This window comes from Lytechinus pictus, chromosome 13 (assembly GCF_037042905.1).
Source record: "Lytechinus pictus isolate F3 Inbred chromosome 13, Lp3.0, whole genome shotgun sequence".
NCBI classification, from domain to species: Eukaryota; Metazoa; Echinodermata; class Echinoidea; order Temnopleuroida; family Toxopneustidae; genus Lytechinus; species Lytechinus pictus.
The window spans coordinates 8,586,563-8,608,607 of NC_087257.1; the positions used below are offsets into that span (position 1 = coordinate 8,586,563).

At 35.8% G+C, this 22,045-nt stretch overlaps 1 protein-coding gene across 1 annotated transcript; it reads left to right on the plus strand.

Moving 5' to 3' along the window:
* The first annotated feature begins 69 nt into the window (after positions 1-69).
* LOC129274967 (calaxin-like) lies at positions 70-22,045 on the plus strand. The gene is made up of 7 exons (XM_064108648.1): positions 70-256; positions 5,151-5,306; positions 6,175-6,279; positions 7,457-7,608; positions 8,713-8,817; positions 10,359-10,420; positions 19,889-22,045. The coding sequence occupies exons 1-7, from the start codon at positions 208-210 to the stop codon at positions 19,890-19,892; spliced, it is 633 nt and encodes a 210-aa protein (XP_063964718.1). The 5' UTR covers positions 70-207; the 3' UTR covers positions 19,893-22,045.

Below are 22,045 nucleotides of genomic sequence, written 5' to 3' on the forward strand. Positions count from 1 at the left end.
ATTATTTTTTTTCTTTCCTAAAAAGGATAAAAATATAATAACAAAATTAATAACAAGAAAATAGAGAAAACATTTTGCCCAAGCGCATGCGCAAAATGCATAGAGACGTGAAGCTTTATCGTCAACAACCCCGCGAATTTGTACCGTCCTAGATCATTATACCATTTAATTTGGAGGGAAATCGGTTTCTTTTGAATAAATATCACCATGAAAGGAAGTAAAAAGAATGCTGGAAATCAGGCAAAAGAATTCCACTGTAAGTATTAGGTATTTAATTAGCCCAAGGCCAAACTTATTCGGTACCTTCCGGAAGTTCCGACCTGAGTGAGGCAGAGCTGCGCCCTGCGACGCGCCCGACCTGGGGCCGGGCCCGATACCTTCCCCAGAGCTCCGGCACCGTATCGGACCCTAGGCTAGCCCCACTCACACAACATGCGAGGTTAGTATTACTAACCTCGCACAACACATGTGATTTCATAGTGCATTTTGACGTTTTCATTCATCACACGAATGTGAGGGACTAAACTACGCCAAACCTTTCAATATTTGTCCGCTATGTTAATCTTGATCGTATGATCAAGTTTTTATGAAAAAGCAATTATAAATTATTTATTAAAGTGTTTTTATCGCTTACCTCCAAATCTCAACCAGGATACTTCGCTCGGTCCGTCCTTAGTCATCCTTCGTACTGCGGTGGAAATTACGCAAACAACAATCGAAATGCGAAATTTTCCTATCGAACATTCTCGATTCAAGTCGTCGGCGCATAATAGGAAATTGTACCAAAAATCAACATAGTTCTCTATTTATTCAAACAATTTTTTCTGGGGTGCACTTGACCTTTAAGAGATTTTCCAATGAAAATATTACATGGAACTTGGAAATACAAATCATAATTTGGTTGAACAAAATGTTTTCTGTTAAAGTATAAAACAGAAGAGGAACATATCCTTCACGTATTTTTATATGTTTGCACAAAAAAGGAGAGGGAAAGGGAAAGGAAAAGGGAGGGGGAAAGGTAGAGGAGAGAGAGGGAAAAGGAGACCATAAAATAGAAAGAAAACAAAGGAAAGGAAGAGGGGAAGGGAGAGGGAAAGAAAAATGGAAAGAGCGAGAAAGGAAAGAAAAGAAGGGAAAGGAAAAGCGAAAAAGGGAAGGGAAAGGGAGAGAAGAAAAGAAGGGAGAACGAAAATGGGGAAAGGGAGAAGGAGAGGGGATAATGAAGGGGATAGGAAAATGTCAAGTTTGAAGATCTGAATATTAACACTAAAACAAAATTAGACTCCCATGTTTTATTTATAAAAATACCATCTTTTTCATGATTATAAAGGTTCAACGTCCCTGTTCTAGGTCTAAACTTCAACATAAATCTACTGGCGCTTCGCGCTTGAATTCTGGAGGTCATTCCTCTTTTAAAAGTATAGGTAATCTGTCGGACTTTTCAAATCCCAAATTTAAATCTTAAGCGCAAATGCCCTCGCATTATTTTTCATTTAGATACAGTCCTGTCATCAATATCAAAAACTCTAAGCGCGAGCTTCGCGCTGGCATCATTTTTGTAAGTGACATTTATGATGTTGTTCATATTTAAAAAATGTCCATTTGTTGAGGTTTAAATGTCCAAAAGTTCAGCGCTCGCATAATTTGTAAGGTAAATAGACCTACCCTTTTAATTGTTATACAAAGGCGCTTATACAACGTCACACAATATTTAAATAAAAGAGTTGCCAAAGCTGTAGTACATGTATAACTTCACACACACACATATATATATATATATATATATATATATATATATAGGTCTCCTCATCATGGTTATAATAAGTGCTCAGAATGTTTTATTTTCAAGTCCTTGTATCAGAATTTTCAGCTCGGGCAGCTCTATCGCATTTTGATTACTATCCTGTTGATTTATTTACTTGAACAAAATATTTAAAATGTCCAGCTTTTAGAACAGATATCAAAAAAAGGTATTCACCTTTGATCATAGATGAGGAAGAAGAAAAAAGTGAAAAAAAATAGGAAACAAACTAACGAATTAATGTGACATAATTTTTCTTCATTTCAAGGCGACTCTTTACATTTCATCATCGCTGATGGCGCTACAATAGAAAATACCGCTTGACAGCAAAAAAAAAAAAACAGAAAGAGGAAAATAATGCTGAGCGTCTAAAATGCAGCTAGCAGTACAAGCTGCAGAACCGTCGTAAACAAACATCTTGTGAATAATATCGCGCGCCCTCTAGCTCTTTAAGCAAAAGTTTACAACCACAATTACCCTGCGGTATCTACGTGAAGATCACGAGAAAATGCATTTTTTATCTTAAAAACACACCAAAGAGAAGACAAGAAACGATCCATATGGTTCGGTAAGTGTCATAGCACAATTAGAAACATTATTTTAAAAGGAATGGCTTAGTTATTTTAGTAAAAAGGGTGTGAAAAATTCGCGTGCACCATGTGCATATGAATCCTTCGCACGCGAGATGCATTGATCCCATGAGTGGGCTAGCCCAAGCGTTTTGGCTTTGCCGGCTTGCCGCATGCAAAAACAACATCCCCGCAAACAAACAGGCTGCGGGATGCTGTAAGCTCCAGAGACCATACCCCACTCAGGAGGATTTATAAATAAAAAAAATTAAATATTGTATAATTCACACAATAAAATTAAAAACAAAATACCGGTACTTATATAGTGAGTGAGGCATCATCATTCTCATTTGACAGTACTGTCAGTGTCAGTAGAGGCGCACGGCCAATATGGGAGACTCTCTCCAATACTAATACTAATAGGGGAGACAATCTCCCACATTGGAGACTTGCTTTGCAAAAGGACAAAAGAAACAACACCAACAAAAGCATGATTTTTTCCACCCAAAATTTTGTCTCACTGAGGTCAGAAGCCCATTTGTTTTGTGTGTGATTGACAACAAAAATCCTTATCAAAACAAAAGTAGACGGTGAATTTTAAAGTAGACGGTGAAAAGGGGTAATTTTTCATGAGGAATCTGCTTATCACATTTTTATTTGCCTCCAAGGTAATCCTTTTGCAGCAAATGTAAACAAAGGAAATTGGTCTCCAAAACTGGAGACTGTCTCTGAAATTGGATACCCAAATTCTTTACAAAAGTCTCTGATATTGGAGATAATCTCCCACATTGGAGACAGTCTCCAATATTGGCCGTGCACCTCTACTGTTTGAAATTTTGATTTTGAGTTTTGCGTATCATTCACTGTTTTGTGAAAAATAAGTAAAACTTTAAAGTCTTTAAAGGAAAATGAAAGGATAGATTTATTATCTGATCATAAAGTGATTACATTTCACTGATTAAAATAAAATTAAAATGAGGCAGAACGGTTTCCTATTTCCCATGATATGCCAAGTCAAAGTTATAAATATTTTGATATTTGAAAGACCCGTGGAGATCGCCATTTTGCTCATACTCCCTATATCTCCGTGGGGGGTTGTGACGTCAGCGACGTACAACTCGGTGTCCGACCTCAGCACTCGCCTTTGATTGCTAGCATAAAATACATGGGCCAGAGTGGTCAGAAAGGGGCACAAAATGCAGCTTTTGCCAAATTCCTGATCCGCAGAAGAGGCCAGAAATCTCTAAAAAAAAATGAGTGGCTGCACTAAAGGTGGAGAAATACAACAATTCTTCCAAATTCACGAGGAATGATGTTATTCGTAGCGAGCATTTTACCGATTTCTTCGGCCGAGTATTGGGACTCGAAGTCGTAGGCTCTCGGGCCTTCTGACTAAGTTCTATTTCAATACAAACGTCCGATAAGTTTTGTTTTACTTAAAATCAACGGTAACAAATAATAAACAACGTTAGATATATAGAAAAATAGCACAATTAACAATTTAACGATATTCAAACGGGATAGACAACCAAACTTCCAACATAACAGTTAACACGATCACTCGGTTCGTGGGCCGGCGGTCGGCACTCAAGGGTTCATTACATGCTGCCGCGCACAGAAAAATCAAGCCACAGAAGTCGTGTGTTGTGGACACCAGGAGGAAGATCCCAGCACGCGCGACCCACTAGATAGAAATCCACTGCCAAACACGGTTCACGGTGCTGGCTTATAATACTAACTTCGCAATACGTGTGATGAGTGGGCGGCCGGGGACGGCTGTATATACTGTCTACGTACAAATTTAGCTTTGTCAAATTTGCCAATTTGGTAATAGTAAATAAATGTGTAAACATTTTCATCAAAACTCATCAATTTGTGTTTTAAACCATAGAATAATTTGAATAGCTTTTTGATAATATTTTCAAGTGTTTTTATGTGTATATTATATTTATTTCTTGTAAAAAAGTATCTATATTATGCGAACTCGGGGTTGGTTTCAGCCTGTGACTAGCTGCACATGGAAGCTAGTACCGAGAGCAGTTGTACGTCGCAGACGTCACAATTTTGAACGAACCTCGCAACAATGGCGATCTCCATTCAGAGACTTTGAACGTGAAGAAGTCTAACTTTGAAGAGGTGGTACTCCACTCTGGGAAATCGGATATGGGTATAAGTGGATTCATTTTGATTATCATTTACTTATCAATGATATTATGTGGTATTACATTTTGGGTTTCATTCTCCTTTAAAGTGTCATAACTTTCTTAGTTATTTTACATCCGATTTGGATGAAATTTTCAGCATTTTGCTAGTTTGATTTTTCTCTATTTATTCAAATCGAAATTTTTCTGGGTGGACTTGATGTTTATTAAACTAAATAGCAGATATTGAACTTTTTAGGCATGAGATTTTCTTTTTTAAATTTTGATCCCCCTCGCCAAATGATTTTTTGCTATCCTTTCTTCAAATTGTTTTTACTCACTCATGCATGGATGAGAAATCTTGTATGTTATACCATCTGAAAGAAGACAGAGATTCTAAGCTTTACAATGATAGGTCATTTGTCTATTTTATTTGTTATTAAGTTGACAAATCATCGCTAAACCTCGGTTTCGTTTTTTGTGGGACGCAATGTATATCATTTGGTCCAACTTCATCTAAAGCTATGTCCATTATCAACTGCCTAGCAGAGTGAAGGTACTTTCGGGACAATTTTCAAACATTTTTGTAAATTTTCACACTTTTCTATTTTTACAAGTTACATGTGTATTTTTTTACAGTTCTAAAAGAATCGAGAGAGTCCCTTGAAAAAATGTTCAAAGATCTAACCAAAGAGAATATCGGTACCCTGAAAGAAGGAAAGTTGGATAGATCACAGTTTAGAGACGTGCTTCACTCAATATTTAAGATGACAGATGATGTTATAATGGACAGAGGTGAGTGTTATTGCTTTTAAAGATAAGGGCCCGTATTCTGAAGTCGGGTTTAACTTAAACTCAGGTTTAAAGTTGTGGTTTAAGTATGGAGAGCCAATTGTTACATAAATCACTAACAGTAGAGATATCATACTTCAGCTCATTTGGCTCTCAAATCATTCATAATTGTCTAGGAAGTATAAAAAGATTATTTCTTCACCATCAATGAATCAGGAAAGAGCACAGTAAACATAAGAAACATACAACTTATTAACTTAATAAAAAAATTGATACTTTTGGCTTCCCATACTTAAACCACAACTTTAAACCTGAGTTTAAGTTAAACCCGACTTCAGAATACAGGCCAAGATGGATAAGTGGCTCCATGACCTTTGCTCTGGCGACTATCGCTCCCGATGGAAAATCTGCATGTTAAGCAAAACATAAAATCTAACCACTAACACTAAATGAACCCTAATCATTATCTTTACATTATTCCGAAGTCTGAACCCAAAGCCTTTTTTACAATCCTAACTCTAAACCTATGTACTATGAGACATTCAGACTAGAGAAAATGTGTAAGAGCAAATGTCATGTCACTGGGTAATTCACTACTTTCTTGTCAGAAGCCAGGAGGGGATATTTTTCCTTCAAAGTATTTTTATATAAAGTTGAAATGATGAGTTTCTTGTTGCATTTACTATAAACTGTACGTTAGCTCAATGGCACTGGGAGACACATTCTGATTAGAAAAAAAAAGGGGTTTAAGGAATGAACTGCATGATAACAATGGTTTGACCTGGCTCCATACTTTCTTTTTGCGTAGAACATTACAGGACCACTGGGAGTGCTTTTGATTGACATTTATTAATGTGTATTTTATTGACAGTCTTGAGAGCATTTGATAAGAATAACGATGCCTGCATCTCCAAGGATGAATGGTTATCAGGTCTCTCCGTCTATCTGGAAGGAAACCTGGAAGAGAAAATTCAATGTAAGTATTGATGTAAGAACTTCCTTTCTAAATTGCCTTTTGGAATAACAGCAATCCAAATTTAGAGGGCTGATATTCAATATAAATTCAATATCAACCACTGGCAGATCCGGGGGGGGGGGGGGGGCACAGCCGGCCCGTTTGAGAAGCAAAACTAAGGTTTGTAATGTAAAAATGCCGTTAAAACAGAAGTGTGCCCCCCTTTGAAAGTGAAGACCTTTTTTTGTTTTTGCTTGTTAATTTTTTTCGGGGACGAAATATCCTTAATTTTTTGTTTAAACCCTTTTTTTCCTTTTTTTATTGTCAAATTTTTCTTGGAAGAAACGAAATATTAATTCTTGGTTTAGAAACTTCTTTTTTTTTTTTTTTTGCTTGCCAAATTTTCCTTGGAAAATTGTGCCTCCCCCTTTGGAAAATCCTGGATCCGCCCCTGCCTCTGACATTTATCAGAGCATATTGCTTGATTAACCAATATTAGATTGGCTTTTGTGCCAAACTTGTTGTGCAGTATTGTGCCATATTGCTCAGTATAATGAGTTACCAGGTATATTTGATGATACCAGGAACATTCATTCCACTTGTTAGGGCCAATTTGTCCTCTCTTCGTTGATTTGTTCGATATTCCTGATTTCATGGAATATTTCAGGTATCCCAATCCCATTCTGAGCCATCCAAAATAATGTGATTATTACAATTAAAATTTCATCTAGATATGAATGAGCAACTCATTTTTCTATTTTGTACAACTGCATAACCCCATGCCTGATTGAATAAATATATCTGAAATTCAGCAGGAACAGATTCCATTATCCAGAAGTGTAATGCATTAAGCCTATTTCATTTCCTTAGCAGCACATGCCACACTTTCAATTCATTACTAGATCATGACTGTGTTTCCTTAAATCAGTCACAATGGTGATCAGATATTGCTATTTTGTCTATTATGTACTAAATATTGGTTAGAGGCATAAATCAAAATTTGACAACATAAACAGTAGTGGTTAAACTTTCCCTTGAAAATATTTATCTTGTATTATCTGCTTGATATTATATTCATTTTAGGGGTGTAAATTAAATTTAAAAGCTAACAATATACCCCTCCTTTGACAATGCAAATCTTGTGTTTGGTTTACTTGGTTAATTTTTGGTTCTAATGTGTTAAATTTGTTTTATGCAGTTTGTTTCCAGGTGTATGATCTTAACAGCGATGGCCATATTTCAAGAGAGGAGATGTTTCATCTTCTAAAGACATCAATGGTGAAGCAACCGACTGAGGAAGACCCTGAGGAGGGAATCAAAGATCTGGTCGAGATCCTCATCAAGAAAATGGTATTTGATTTATTTTTTGAACGCTAGTTGCCTGTGCGGCAAACAAACTGGATCACTGTGACCCTTAGGTGTCTCGTCCTTCCTTTCTTTCTTGCAGACATTATTTTTATTTTTATCACATCATTTTCATTCTCTTTAATAGTTTTCTTATTTTGGGATCAATTTTTGTCATTCAAAATTGGAGACAAAGTATCATTGGACTTCTATGCCTTTGAAAACCTGATTAAATATCAAATACAATAATTTCATTCTACAGGCAGAGCTGCTCTTACATATTATCACAGCTGCTGTTAATCGTTTAACCCTGGCTCAACGCTCAGGCTTGCATACGGATATGAAAAGTTACGTAGGAGGGATTACCAGGGTTAATAGCACTTTTAATCAAATATCTTGGATCCTCTAACGAGGCTTTTTGGAACAGGGGTATATAACCGCAGTTCAAAATCTGAGAAGCGGTCGTCCTCTAACAAGGATTGATGTAATGACATGAATAGTGCAATTAGTTCTTAATGTGCAAAGGTTTTGTCTTTCCTCTACACTGAACCTCCATTTAGTGTCCTATCCGAGGTGCAATGACAATGACAACGGGTGCATGGTTTCAATTTTGGCGTTAAGCTGGTGTTGTTGTTGGAAGCATATGTAGATTGCTGTACATACAGCGGGTGATTTCAAGTTCAGTGTTGACCTATTGGTGTTGGTGTTTGGTCAATTTTTGCACAATTGTAACACCAAACAAAATGAAGATGGTCCCGAAAAAGTCTCTCAATAGATGTTGAGATGTCAATAATGTGATCTGGATCAGTTTTACAAACTCTCAATAAGTTTTGGAGCTAGGGGAAGCAATCTAAATTTCAACACCAACACCAAGGCCAACTGGACTTGAAATCACCCAATGTAGCTCAAACGCCTAATCTGAGAGAGCGGAAACAGTCCAAATGACATTATTGATAGTTCAACAAACAAGTGAGATTAATTCGATGTCCAACTTCATTTAAATGTGTTAAAGCAATATAATTTCATCCCAACCCCAATATCAAATTGTTTAATGAAATGACTGTAAAAAATATCATTTATTTTTATGATGTTTTCCTCATTTTTTAACAGGATATTGATCACGACGGGAAGCTGTCCTATCAAGATTTCAGGACATCCGTATATGCTGAGCCGCTACTCCTAGAATGCTTCGGGACATGTTTACCGGAACAGAGGGTGAGTTGAGTGTTGATAATTATTTTTTATAGATTATAGCAACTTTAATGAGTGAAAAATATCTTTAGTATTAATAGAGACACTGCACCTTTTAGACAGTAGATATATTCACATTCATTGATTTCTCTATAAGTATCTTGTAGTTAAGAATACTGCATAATTTTGTGAACCTTAAAGGTCAAGTTCACTGCAGAAAAAGTTGATTTGAATCAATAGGCCTAGAGAAAAATCAAACAGCATAACACTGAAGATTTCATTGAAATCGGATGTAAAATAAGAAAGTTATGACATTTCAAATTTTCGCATAGTAAAAAAAAAAAACAGTTATATGCACATCTCGGTGACATGCAAATGCGATAGCTGATGATGTCCCCTCACTATTTCTTTTGTTTTTATTAATCATACAATATTTCAAGTTTCACAGATTTGACAATAAGGACCAACTTGACTGAACCATAAAATGATAAAACAATGGTAATTGCACTTGTTCAGAGAGTAATCAAACTTTGTTTCAAAGGACAATGAGGAGAAAATTAGAACATTTCATACTTTATACAATAAAATACAAAAGAAATAGTGAGTGACATCATTAGTCGCCTCATTTTGCACACAGACCAGGATGTGTGTAGAACTATTTTGTGAAATTAAGCAAAACTTGAAAATATCATTACTTACAACCGATTTTGATGAAATTTTCAGTGCTATGCTTGTTGATTTTTCTCTTTTTATTCAAATAAATTTTTGTTGTGGTGGACTTGTCCTTTAAAAATATCAAAACCTTTCTCTCTAGATAGAGTGATGCACTGATTAATATGTTCCACATTTTTATGTGTTTCTTAAACAATACCTTCATTTAAAAGTATATGATTAATAGTTTGATTGCATGATTTTATACTAAATTGACTACATGAATTTACTTGAAATTGTTAGAGTTGCTCAGATTGTAATTGGTGGATGATTGAAACATTGACAGTAAATATATATACTTACATTTATTTTCTGTCATTTTTATGAGTGAGCTATCTTATGTGAAGGCTTGTAATAGGAAATTGAAAGACACCAATCTCTATTAACAGTGCCAACTGCATAGAGGATATCACATACATGTTCCATATATGCTTTCCCTGTATAAAGCATTTGACCCTGAACGTCAAATTGACATTTGAATAGCATTCAGAAAAGTCAAAACATTGAATTGAGATTTGTTCGAATAGAAATAGAACAATCTTCATTTAACATCATTTATGTTGCATTAAGATTTTTTTTTTTTAGAAGTTGTTAATACCATGCCAGGGGTATGCATCAAAAAGGTTTAAGCAATTGATCACAAAATAGATTTTAATGATTGATTGCATTGTGTACAGTCTCACTTAAGATTTAAAAAGCAATTGTTCAATCAGTTGCAAAGCTTTTTGTAGATAACATGAGTTTGGATTACAACTAAGGATGTGTATCTTTTACCACAGTTGGTTTTAACCCTACTCGATATTAACGTTTTCACCTTATCTTTATACCTCGATACATTGAATATTAATGAATAGACTTGCGAGAATTTCATGGCGGCATGCAAACGACGGATGATGGAGGATCCTCTGTTTCCAGAGTCAGTAAAATGAGTTTTCTTTTTTTCGCTGTATCTGTCATGCTTCTCACAAATATCCAGTCAAGCTTCTCACATTTTATGTATCCTTCATTGTCGTTCATGGCTAACTTTTTTGTTTGGGGGAGTTCCGGGTCCCGATACACAGAAGTTAGCGATTAATCGTAGGCACGATTTTTTACGATTGATTGTACATTGTTGTCAATGCAATCAATCGTAGAAAAATGTTCTACAATGATTGCTACGCACGCTTTGTGTTGCGGGCCCCTGGTGGTAAATTGGCATTTAGTCTACACCCACTTGGTCTACTTTCCACTTATTCCTCATCCCACGTGGTCTAATTCTAGTTCGTCTACAACCAGTTTGTCTAGTTCTTACCATTTGGTCTAATTACCACTTACCCCATTTTTCCATTTTGTCTAATATTCAATTGGTCTGGCACAGTTAAGTCTACATGTGACCAATAATTCGCCAGGTAAGGTTCTCTGTAAATAGCCAAAATAGTAATTTAGTCTCCAAAAACCCAAAATTGAAAAAAAGCTCATCAGAAAGAGCAATTCTTCTTCTTCATACTGTTAAAATTTGAAGTCTTGAAGTTGAATAAAAGAAAAGATACATTAGTTTCTTGGACACTACTTTTATGGTAACTACCAATCCAGTGGTAACTACCATGGTAATGACGCTCGAAAGCCAATCAGAATTAAGGATTCCATGCAAGTTACCATGTGATAGCAAAGTTTCCAAAATAGTGACTTTAATGCAATGGGCCCCTGGTTGGATTCACCACTGTTCAGACGATCCAAGAATTAGACCATCTGCTAGTAGACCAAGTGGATAAAAGCTGCTTGGGTTGGTGAAAGGTTTTGCATGGCTGTCGTATGATTGATTGGTCAGATGAAAGGAATAACCTTGGTAACGAAATACTTAAACTTAGCATAGCAGACAAATGTTGGAGAGTAGGGGAAAGTTAATGTTTACCCTTTTTTAAATTTTAAAGTTGTAAAGTCTTGGAATTAATTTCTAATTATCGACCCACTAACCAGATATATAGTCCAACCATCAATAATTGATTGTGATAAAAGGATAAAAAATATGGATGTTTTATTAACAAGAAGCATTTAAAGATAAACCAGATTTTTAGAAAATGAATCATATTTCACGAATCAGAAAACTGAGAAAAGTGTAAGTAATTTTACAAACTTTTTTTGCCAAATTAATGTCTGTGAAATCAGGGCAGTATGTGTTTAAAAGAAGTTTCAAGCAAGGATTTTGAATATCATGATGTGAATGTTGTCCATCAAATGCATTCATGATTTCCATTGATTTGTTTACTCATGCCACATGACTAGTATTTCACTTTTAAATGAAACTCGAGGTAAGACCATTGCTCAATCATTATGGAACTACACGGTGCCAATTTTTACTTTAAAATATTATTTAGAAATTCATTTGTTACATATATCTTAATTCTAACCATGATAATATATCCAATATCACACACTAATAGGCATCTTTATTAATCGATAACACAATTTTCAACTTGTGCATTCAATATGTGCTTATATTCACTGGGAAGTCCAACCTTGGTATTTAAAAAGAAAGGATTTCTATAAAAACTGTACGGAAAGCAGAATGATGAAGTTTGAACAAAAATTATCATAGAAATATATATATTATATAATGGAAAATATAACATCAATGCCAGTGAATGGGTTCTCCTAGAAGCAAAACATGAGAAACAAATTTCGAAAAAGATGAAAATGTGGTCATTATTTTTATAGGGGCAGACATTGGAGTTAGTATTACCCTTCACTGCAATATCCTTCTAGATACTACCATTTTGAAAATCCAATCCCACAAGTATAGTGATTGTAATTTGAAAAAATTATATACATATTAATTTTTTTGCTGTTATAAAGTCTTGCCATTTTGTTAGGATTCCCATTAAAAACTGCCCTTTTCTGTTCTTCTATCAGTATACTCTATTACTGAAATAATTTATACAATCAATAATATAAAAAAAAATCAACAGATAGAATAGTGATGTGTTTGAGACACTTCATTATTTATTTGGGTGGTGTTTTTTGTACGTGTATGTCTGCAAATTTTTTGGGGAAAAAATTGTTTGCCGTGGCAGAGAAAAGACCTTGTTTTGTTGTAGCAAATATTTCAAATATATGTTGCTTTCATTTAATATGACATGGATTTGGCAGAAAGTTAAGGAGGTATTTTTTCTTTCAAATTAAATATTACTCGATTCAGCGTGGAGAGGCAATAATCAGAGATATAAGGCAGTTAAATAATATTACTGCTTTGAAAATCAAAGAAAGAGGTATAAAAAGTTATGCAGAAAAGGAGAGTTTAAAATCCAACTCCATTGAAAATATGATAAAATTGTTATTAAGTCCTGTTCTAGGAAACTGCTTTGAAAATCAAAGAAAGAGGTATAAAAATTTATGCAGAAAAGGAGAGTTTAAAATCCAACTCCATGGAAAATATGATAAAGTTGTTATTAAGTCCTGTTCTAGAAAACTGCAATGTTGCAAATGTTAATTTCATGAGCTCCCCTTAGTACAAAATATAAAAAATATAAAAAAAAAATTATTTTTTTTAAACAATTAAAAGAGCTCTTTCATTAAGAATCGTCTACTCAATCTTGCTTTGTGGCTCATATTTGTTTGACACACTCGTTTTTAATGTTGGTGAAAGGATTGTACATGTTCACATCTTGTTTTAATCGGGCATTTCGGTATACATAGCGTTTGGTGTGTCAAGGATTTTTTTTTTAAATGATGGATTGCTGTTTTGTCTTTTTTTTTCATTTGTTGATCAATAAAAACAATTCAGGATTTTATAAATATTTTGTTTTTGGATAATTCAATTCTACTAGATTTTAAACAGATTTTTTTTTTTTACTATTGATATACTGTTTTACATTTATGTATGTCATTGTTATTATACATTGTAGATTTATAATGCTTCCATATTAGTCGTTTCATCGCATATTTGTTGTGTACATTTATATGCACTATCCATGTAGATCATGTTACCAGTGGCGGATCCAGGTAGAGAGGTTGAAAGCCATAACAAATATTGTGCTCACGCAAATTACGACCTTTTTTTTGTTTGTTTGTAAAAGTTTTTTTCAAATTTTTGTTAGGGTAATTGGTCGTCTACGTAAATGAGGACCTGTTTTTTCTTCTTTCCGACCTTTTTGCTTTTCAAAATTTTCCTGATATAAATCAGCATGAGTTGCAAGTGAAGACCTTCTTTGGGGGAGGAGATGTTATTTGTTTCCTGTAAAAATATGCACCCCCCCCCCCCCCTTGGAAAATCCTGGATCCGCCCCTGCATGTGTAGAGTATATATCTAATAGAATTTACCTCACATTTTCTTTCCTTGGTAACCAAGGCCTAAATTATCTCATAAGAGTCACCGACATATGGATTGTTGCTCTTCCGATGATGAATATGACAGCGAGGAGGATATCACTCGAATAATGGATGTTGTACAGCGGAGATCCAAGGAAAAACCCGCCAGCCACTCCCTGGGGAGTGCTGTGTCCGGTGGGAAAACAATCTCGTTCTTCCTTTTGCTGGCTGGCTGGCATTCATGCTTTTATAAATCCTGGCTGACTTATTGGACCTAGCTTTCCTGTTGCGGCTTTGAAGTCTGTCAAATTTTAATATTGCTGCTTTTCCTCCTGCAATATAATATACAACTGCATTCAATTTTTATTTTCTTTCTGACTTAACTGCTATATAAAAGGTGCTTGCAAGTTTTTAAAAGGTGCAAAAGCTGTCATTCAGTGGCCATCTGCTAAAGGATTTTTTATTTTTCATTGGTCCAATGGCACTATCTCGTGGTTGCTGATGCTTTTATTGGCAATAATTGTAAAAGTAATACATAAAGTATGTACTTCTATGTATTTTCTCCTTTTCACTATATCTTTTTTTCTCTCTCTCTCTCTCTTATTTTTGTTCATTCTAATTTGCATAAATAAATATCAAAATATGCCATCAATAACATATGAACCCAATCAAATATACTTATTATTTCTCAAAGACATGTGGAAGACATATTGCTAATCATAATAATATACATATAAGTGTTGTTTAAAAATTAAAAATACTCTAACACTAACATCGACTTTGAAGTTAGAATTCTCCATTGATCAATTTAAAAAAAATCAAAAATTGCTCCAGAGATTCAGTTCCTCCCCTTTTCCTCCTAATCTATCACACATGGGTCGTGGTGGTCAACATCAAAGCCTTGTCGACTGAAATCAATTGAGATTCAATGGGAAGTTCACCCTGTTATTTGATGAGTTGGTTTTCAAAAGCAGAAAAATTAGAAAAAAATATTGGTGAAGGTTTTGATGAAAATTTATGATAGAATTAACAGAGTTATGGGTTTGATTTTGTGATGTCACAGACTAGCAGCGCTCATTTGTTGTGTGGTATGAATTCCCGCCACTTTCTCAAAAATTGAATAAATTTTATTTCATGACGAAAACCTTTCATTTGAAAACACTATACCCCAGTTTCCCTCAATCAATTCTCTTCTCCAAGTACGACAAACCATAACTGCCCCAAGCAAGCAATTTAAGTATCAAAACACCTGTTTCTGGTCCGAAGATAACACAACAGCCCGAGCAAAGCATGCCGTCATTTTAATTCACTTACTTTCCTTATTTCGAGGTCGATTTTCTTCGTTCGAACTTGAAAATGGACTAACATTGGATTTCTGAATACAATATGCATTTGAAAACGTGATTAAATATCGAATACAATAATTTCATTCCGAAGGTCCTACTACAGGCAGAGAAGTCTTACGTAATAGCACAGCTGTTGTTTATCATTTCGTCCTTGGCTCAACGCTCATAATCTGGCCTGTGGAGGTAAAATTGAGACAGCGGGGATTACCTGGCCTAGCGGGATTGATCAGGCGGTGTTTCATAAAGCTGTTCGTAAATAAAAAGCGACTGGTGATCCTGTCTTGCGGTAAATGGTACACACCATTGGCGAAGATCTAGCGTGCGAGAAAGGATCACCAGTCGTTCTTAAAGTCGCTCTTAACTTACGAGCAGCTTTATGAAACGGCCCCCTGGGCTTGGAAATGATTTTGGGATTTACAAACGCAAAATGGGGTATAGAACCGCAGTTTGCAATCTGAACTGCGGTCTTTCTCCAAACGGGGCTTTGACGTAATGTGTTCAGTGGATATATCATCAGGCACTTCATTTCATACTTCGTTCTATAAGAAAAATATATTTTACTCATCATGTTCCATTTTAAAAAATGGTATCATGGAATTTACATTACATGATATATTTAGGAGCTGCATGTTTCACACATATGACATTACAAATTGAAAACTTCCAGAATTCATAACTCCTGGGGAGCGTTTCATCAACATTTTTGTCCGACATGTTGTCAGATCTGACATCTTTCCTTGATTTTGATTGGCTGATAAGCAACGTTACTATGGTAACTGTCGGATAAAATGGGACTTGTCGGATAAAACGTCTGACAAGTCCTTTCATGAAACGCTTCCCGTTCTTTGATGGATTTTCCTCAGACTTATTCTAAATTATTAAAAAAAAAATTCTGTTTTAGTTAAAAACCAAGTTATTTTCAGAGTGAACTTCCCCTTTAAACTAAAGGCTTTTGTTTTACCATATTATGTATCTGGAGGCCAGCAAATATACATGTGGTCTCATGGTATTTACTTTCTTCCCATTGAGTATCATGTTTCTTTTCGTGATCAAGAATCCTCTGAGACCACGTCAAGCCCCACCCAGACCCCTCCCAGATCCTGCCTAGACCTGATGCTTGCTACTAAACTTATATAAACAAATTATCTGTAATCTTAACATCTATAATCTGTTTGGGGGGTGATGGAACCATTTAAAAATGTTTTTCCCTTGTCTTTCATTTTCCCTTTTATTTATTTTTTGTGACCTTGCAAGAAATGTCAATGTCTACCTGTTGGGGGTGTTGCAAGAAATAGCAATCAATTGCAGGTCAATTTTGAGTCAAATCGAGGTTGTTTTTACCTGACTGCTAAGAAAGCACGAATGCCTGTGAGCAAGCAACCAGTGGACCAACGGCTTAAGGTCCTCTCCGAGGGACCTGGTAATGAGGATAAATGCCTTACCAAAGGGCACTAGCGCACCACTTGGGAATCGAACCCGGGTCACCGGAATCCGAAACCCCCGCTCTACCGACTGAGCTATCGCATATGTCTGGTGATTAATTGCAAATGTTCGCTTGATTGCTTGTCTGTTTCTTGCTACAAACGGTAAAAAAATAATTTTATCTGTTTTCAATAGATATGTCAATTGGAATTTTGCATCAGAATTTGAAATTGATCGCAAATATTTTCCTGCAACAACTCCTAAGAATTATGCCTTTAATAAGCCACTTTGCCCTTATGTTGCATCTTATAATATGTAACTGAATGATTATCTTATGTGTAACATCGGATGCTGCAAATGATATAAAATAGAAATTAATGATATCGATCACACTGATTATGCATACTAATCACATTTGCTCGATTCGCTTTAACTTTTCAAGAGAGTTGAAATAATTGGTATGTATGGTGGTAACCTATGATCGTAGGGTGGTGGGAACCCGTGGGAAATTCTTCATTAAGTGCTGTAGGTTTTCAGGGCTCGAATTAAGAATTCAAAGAGGCAAGGTCATTTTTTTTAATGGCACTTAAAGGAAAGGGAAGGCAGTGCTCACTTCAGGGGGGGGGGGGAGTATCCAAGGCCATTAAAAAGGTCATCAATACACATAAGGTGGTTTCAGACCGCCTCGAAGTTCGTCAGTTCCAGGTATTCTCTGATCGGGAAATTTACCCCGATCAGAAAATACCGGGTATTTTGATAATGTGAAAGCAAACTACGCGTAATATCCCCGAAAAAAAATACCCGCTAAATAGTAGGTACTTGGCGAAATTACGAGAACTTTCGCGGGGATTTTTCCAAGGTCGCAGGTATTTTGGCAATGTGAAAGCAATTTACGGGAACTTTTAGCCCAGCGTGTCGTCATTACGTCTTACCCCCGTTTGGGAACGGACCGCAGTTCGGATTGCAAACTGCGGTATTTCACCCCATTTTGCGTTTGAAAATCTAAAACATCATTTCCAAGCCCTGGGGGTCGTTTCATAAAGCTGTTCGTAAGTTAAGAGCGACTTTAACAACGACTGGTGATCATCGCCAGTTGTACCATTTACCGCAAGACATGATCACCAGTCGCTCTTAACTTACGAACAGCTTTATGAAACACCCGCCTGATCAACCCCGCTTGGCCAGGTAATCCCCACAGGCCAGATTATGAGCGTTGAGCCAAGGACGAAATGATAACAACAGCTGTGCTATTACGTAAGTCTTCTCTGCCTGTAGAAGGACCTTCGGAATTAAATTATTGTATTCGATATTTAATCACCTTTTCAAAGGCATATTGTATTCAGAAATTCAATGCTAGCCCATTTTCAATTTCGAACAAAGAAAATCAACCTCGAAATAAGGGAAGTAAGTGAATAAAAAATGGCGACATGTTTTCCCGGACCGCACTCGGGCTGTTGTGTTATCTTCGGACCGAGGTCAAGAAACAGGTGTTTTGATACTTACATTGCATGCCTGGGGCAGTAGGGTTTTCGTACTTGGAGAAGAGGGGTATAGTGTTATCAAACGGAGCTCTTTCGTCATGGTTGGGCGCGGGCGCCGTGGGTGGCTGCTGGGCTAGTGATTTTGAATCTCGCGCCTTGCCTTCTTATACAGACCATACTGCGCATGCTCGTAACTTCAGGAACTTATCCCGAAGGGTATGTTTCGGGGCGGTGTGAAATGCAGGAATAATTAATGGGTATTTTTTAGCCTAAAAATGTTCTCTTAATTTAACGGGGATTCTTGTGATCGAGGCGGTTTGAAACCGCCTATACACTGGATTACTGCAGGGCACCAAGGCCATGTACAGGCAAAGGGGCACTTACAAAACAAATATTTGAAAGGGCATCAAGGCCATTTCTGCAGGCATTGGAGGCCGCATGGCCTGGCATGACCTTGGTTTTGTTTGATGCCTGGATTTTGATGGGATTTAACCTTGGTGCATAGCTAGGGGTTAAAAAGACATAACCCCCCCCCCCCCTTATGTGTAAGTCACACTTAAAAAGGATAAACAACAAGTTGCCTTGATAACTACACAATATTGAATAGTGAAGTCTATGGGCATTGATTGATATGGTGCACAAATTCTTTAATCAAAGTGTACTTGCAACTCATTCTAATGTCAAATGAGCTATTTTCTTTATTTATGCAAAGGATATTTGTATGAATGTATTCTTATTCACCGTCAAACTATGAAACTAATATTAAAGTTTTGATATTCACTCTATATACATATGCTATATTTACACCATTTGAAATTATAGTTTAACATGCATTTTTTTTTACTGATAAATGTAATCAGTACTGCAAACCAACAACCCCCTTTACCCATAACCACTCTTAATTTTCTTTGACTAGTTATCTTGACCAGTGGCAAACAAAATCTGTATTTCCTTTAAGATAATATTTCTCAAATACCATAATTCTATAAAATAGGCGTTTTTTCTACACCTTGTCATTGACCTCATATACTTTATTTTATTTTTTTTCTCTCCCAAGTTCTCAGTTATTTTTTTTTTATGTTTGTAGCAGTCTGTTGGTCAAATATATGATTCTGATTCCCCCTTCCCCATTAAATGATATATATACAGAAATGATTTACCACTAGAATCAAAATTATATTTGGTGTATTATATATAACAATAGAATGTCAAAGTCATTGTGAAATTATCAGTTTGGTGTTTGCCGACAATCAGGTTTGTCTGTCGTAATTTTTTTTCAAATAGCATGTTTGAATCCTCTTTTTTGCTTAATATGTAATCATATTGCAATGCACAAATCAAGTAAGCTTTTGTGTCTGTGCCTTGAATTTGGTTTATGTTTTGTCTGTTGTCGCTGTAATGAAGAGAAATGGATGGTAAATTGCCAGTTCGTCCACTGCCAACTCGTCCACTCACCACATGGTCTAATGCCATTCTATCCATCAACATTTCCTCTAACAACCATTTGGTCCAATCATCACTTCATCTAATCACCAGTTCGTCTATGACCATTTCGTCTCATAACCAGTTGGTCTAATATTCGTTTTATTTTCATTCCTTTTTCCCAATAAACACTTAGTCTAATTAGACCAAATGGTATGGACTAAATGGCTATTGGATGAACTGGTTATTAGACGAAATGATGAGTGGACAAAATGGCAATTAGACCATGCAGATATTGGACCGAATGAAAATAAACCAAATGAATTACTTCTGATAATCATATGAATCAAAATGATAGAAGGGAATAGAATCACTAATATTGATAGGTAATTCTAATTTTCTTTTTTTTTTCCAATTCTCATTCTGCAGGTAATTGATTCATTCATGGCAATGTTTGCAGTACCAAACCCATAGCAAGTTCCGGCAAGAAGTCCAGCACTCGTTACAATGATTCCATACTTTATATATCTTTAAAAAATATATATTTATTATAGAGCACGGCGTGGGAGAACATCACCCAAAACATGCATGTTCAATGTGTTAATACACTGCTTGTATTTTTATTTAAAAGAAAAGAAAAAATTATACTGTCATAGTGTCAATTTCTTTGGTGCCTTGTTACACGAAAGATACAAATGATCTTACGATTGATATAAGCCACTACTATTTGGCAAACAAAGCCTATTTACTATTGATCATACAATTGATAATGATTGTGATTCTTTTCATGTAACAGTGTACTGATATAATGAAAATGCTTACTAGTGGTCAGCATGCGGCGTGCACCTCAGCGAAGATTCTAGTAAAGTTCTGATGGGTGTTACATAAAGTGGTTCGTTCGTAAGTTACTTGTACAAGCTGCTTTATGAACGACTGGTGATCCTTAATTCTAAGGAGCTAAAGCAACACCAATGAAAATTGGCCATTTGGTGCACACAGTTTTCACCCAAAAAATAGGATCACCATTCATTCATAAAGTCAATCGTAACTTACGAACAGCTTTATGAAACACCTACCTAGTAAAGCTCAATCACTGGTGTCCAAAGAATGATATTTATAAATATGAAAATTCCCCACTCCCTTTCGTGGCTTAATGTATATATATATATCAGGCTCTGAAAACATCTAGGATAGCTTGCATAGTATTTTTTTAATTTTATGATTCAATAGTTGACACTGGGTTATTTGTTTGTGTTTCAAGGTAAAATTGAATGTGAATAGAAATTTGTAAATAAATTTTGTTTTGTATGTTCTCTTCATATTGTATGATGAAGCTTTCTCTTGTATAAAATACTTTCTGTGGCCGTCCTCTCTAAATTCAATTACTGTATATATACAGAGATGTTGTTAATGAAAATATATTTTGCACTTGAAGTTCTTGAACTTAAGATATTACATTGATATACTGAAGCCAATATTTTGTGAATTCATTCTATATATCATACATTTTGGTGTATTCCATTCAGGATTGTTACATCGTGTCTTTCACTAAGTTAATTAGTTAGTGTTGGTTGTTGAAAAGCCGAGGGTAGCACTTTTGGGGGAAGGGGTGAATTGAAGTAAGGGTGACCGGGGGGGGGGGGAGGTCTCAAAGAGAAAAATAAGGGTGTTATAACCCGGCGACTTATCTTTGATATATAGTAGTTTGAGATGATGTCACAGTGCAGGATATGACAAAGGGAAACCTGTGCATTACACTGCAAAAACACTGGTGTTAATTTAACACCAGCCTGGTATCTATATCAGAAAACACCAGAGAGGTGTTGAAACAACACCTGTTTGGCATTAGGCTAACACCAGATAGGCATTAAAGCAACACCAATTAGGCATTAAAGCAACACCAATTAGTGTTAAAACAAGTATCGGTTTGATTCTAAACTGGTGTTGTTTCAACACTTCTCAGTTGTTTTCCGATATAGATACCAGGCTGTTGTTAAAATAACACCGGCGATTTGGCAGTGTATATAGACCATAAAAACAATGACTTTTCATGGTTTTCATGGTGCACAGGGTTTAATTGTTGTTCTCCTAACATTTTCTATTTGTAGGAATGCTCTTTCTCTTCTTTGTTCTTTTCCCTCATTTTTATTTCATTGCTTTATATTTGTTACGAGAGAAATCATGAGGGAAGTCGCCCCATACCAGCCGCCCCCCCCCCCCCATCCCCATGGTGCTGCCTTTGGTGATGGGTCTGGGTTTGTTGCAAAAAGAAAAATGAAACGGAAATCCTAAAATCAATACTACTTGATTTCAACCAATATAGCAAGCATATTTGGGACTTATGCTTGATTTTTTTTTTAGTAGCATTTAAATTCAACTCTTTGTGTAACAGGCTGCCGAAGTTGCAAGCAACTAGTATACCACTTTTCATGAACTTGAAAAGAAAGGAAAGAAATTAAAGAACTGAAGAATAATGTGCTAGTTCTATGAGCTATAAGGAAGGTGTTGTCTGTATTTGTTGTTTTATTATGCTTGTACCTTAAGAATAAAAAAGAATTACATGTGAAATAGAGAAACAAAATCAAA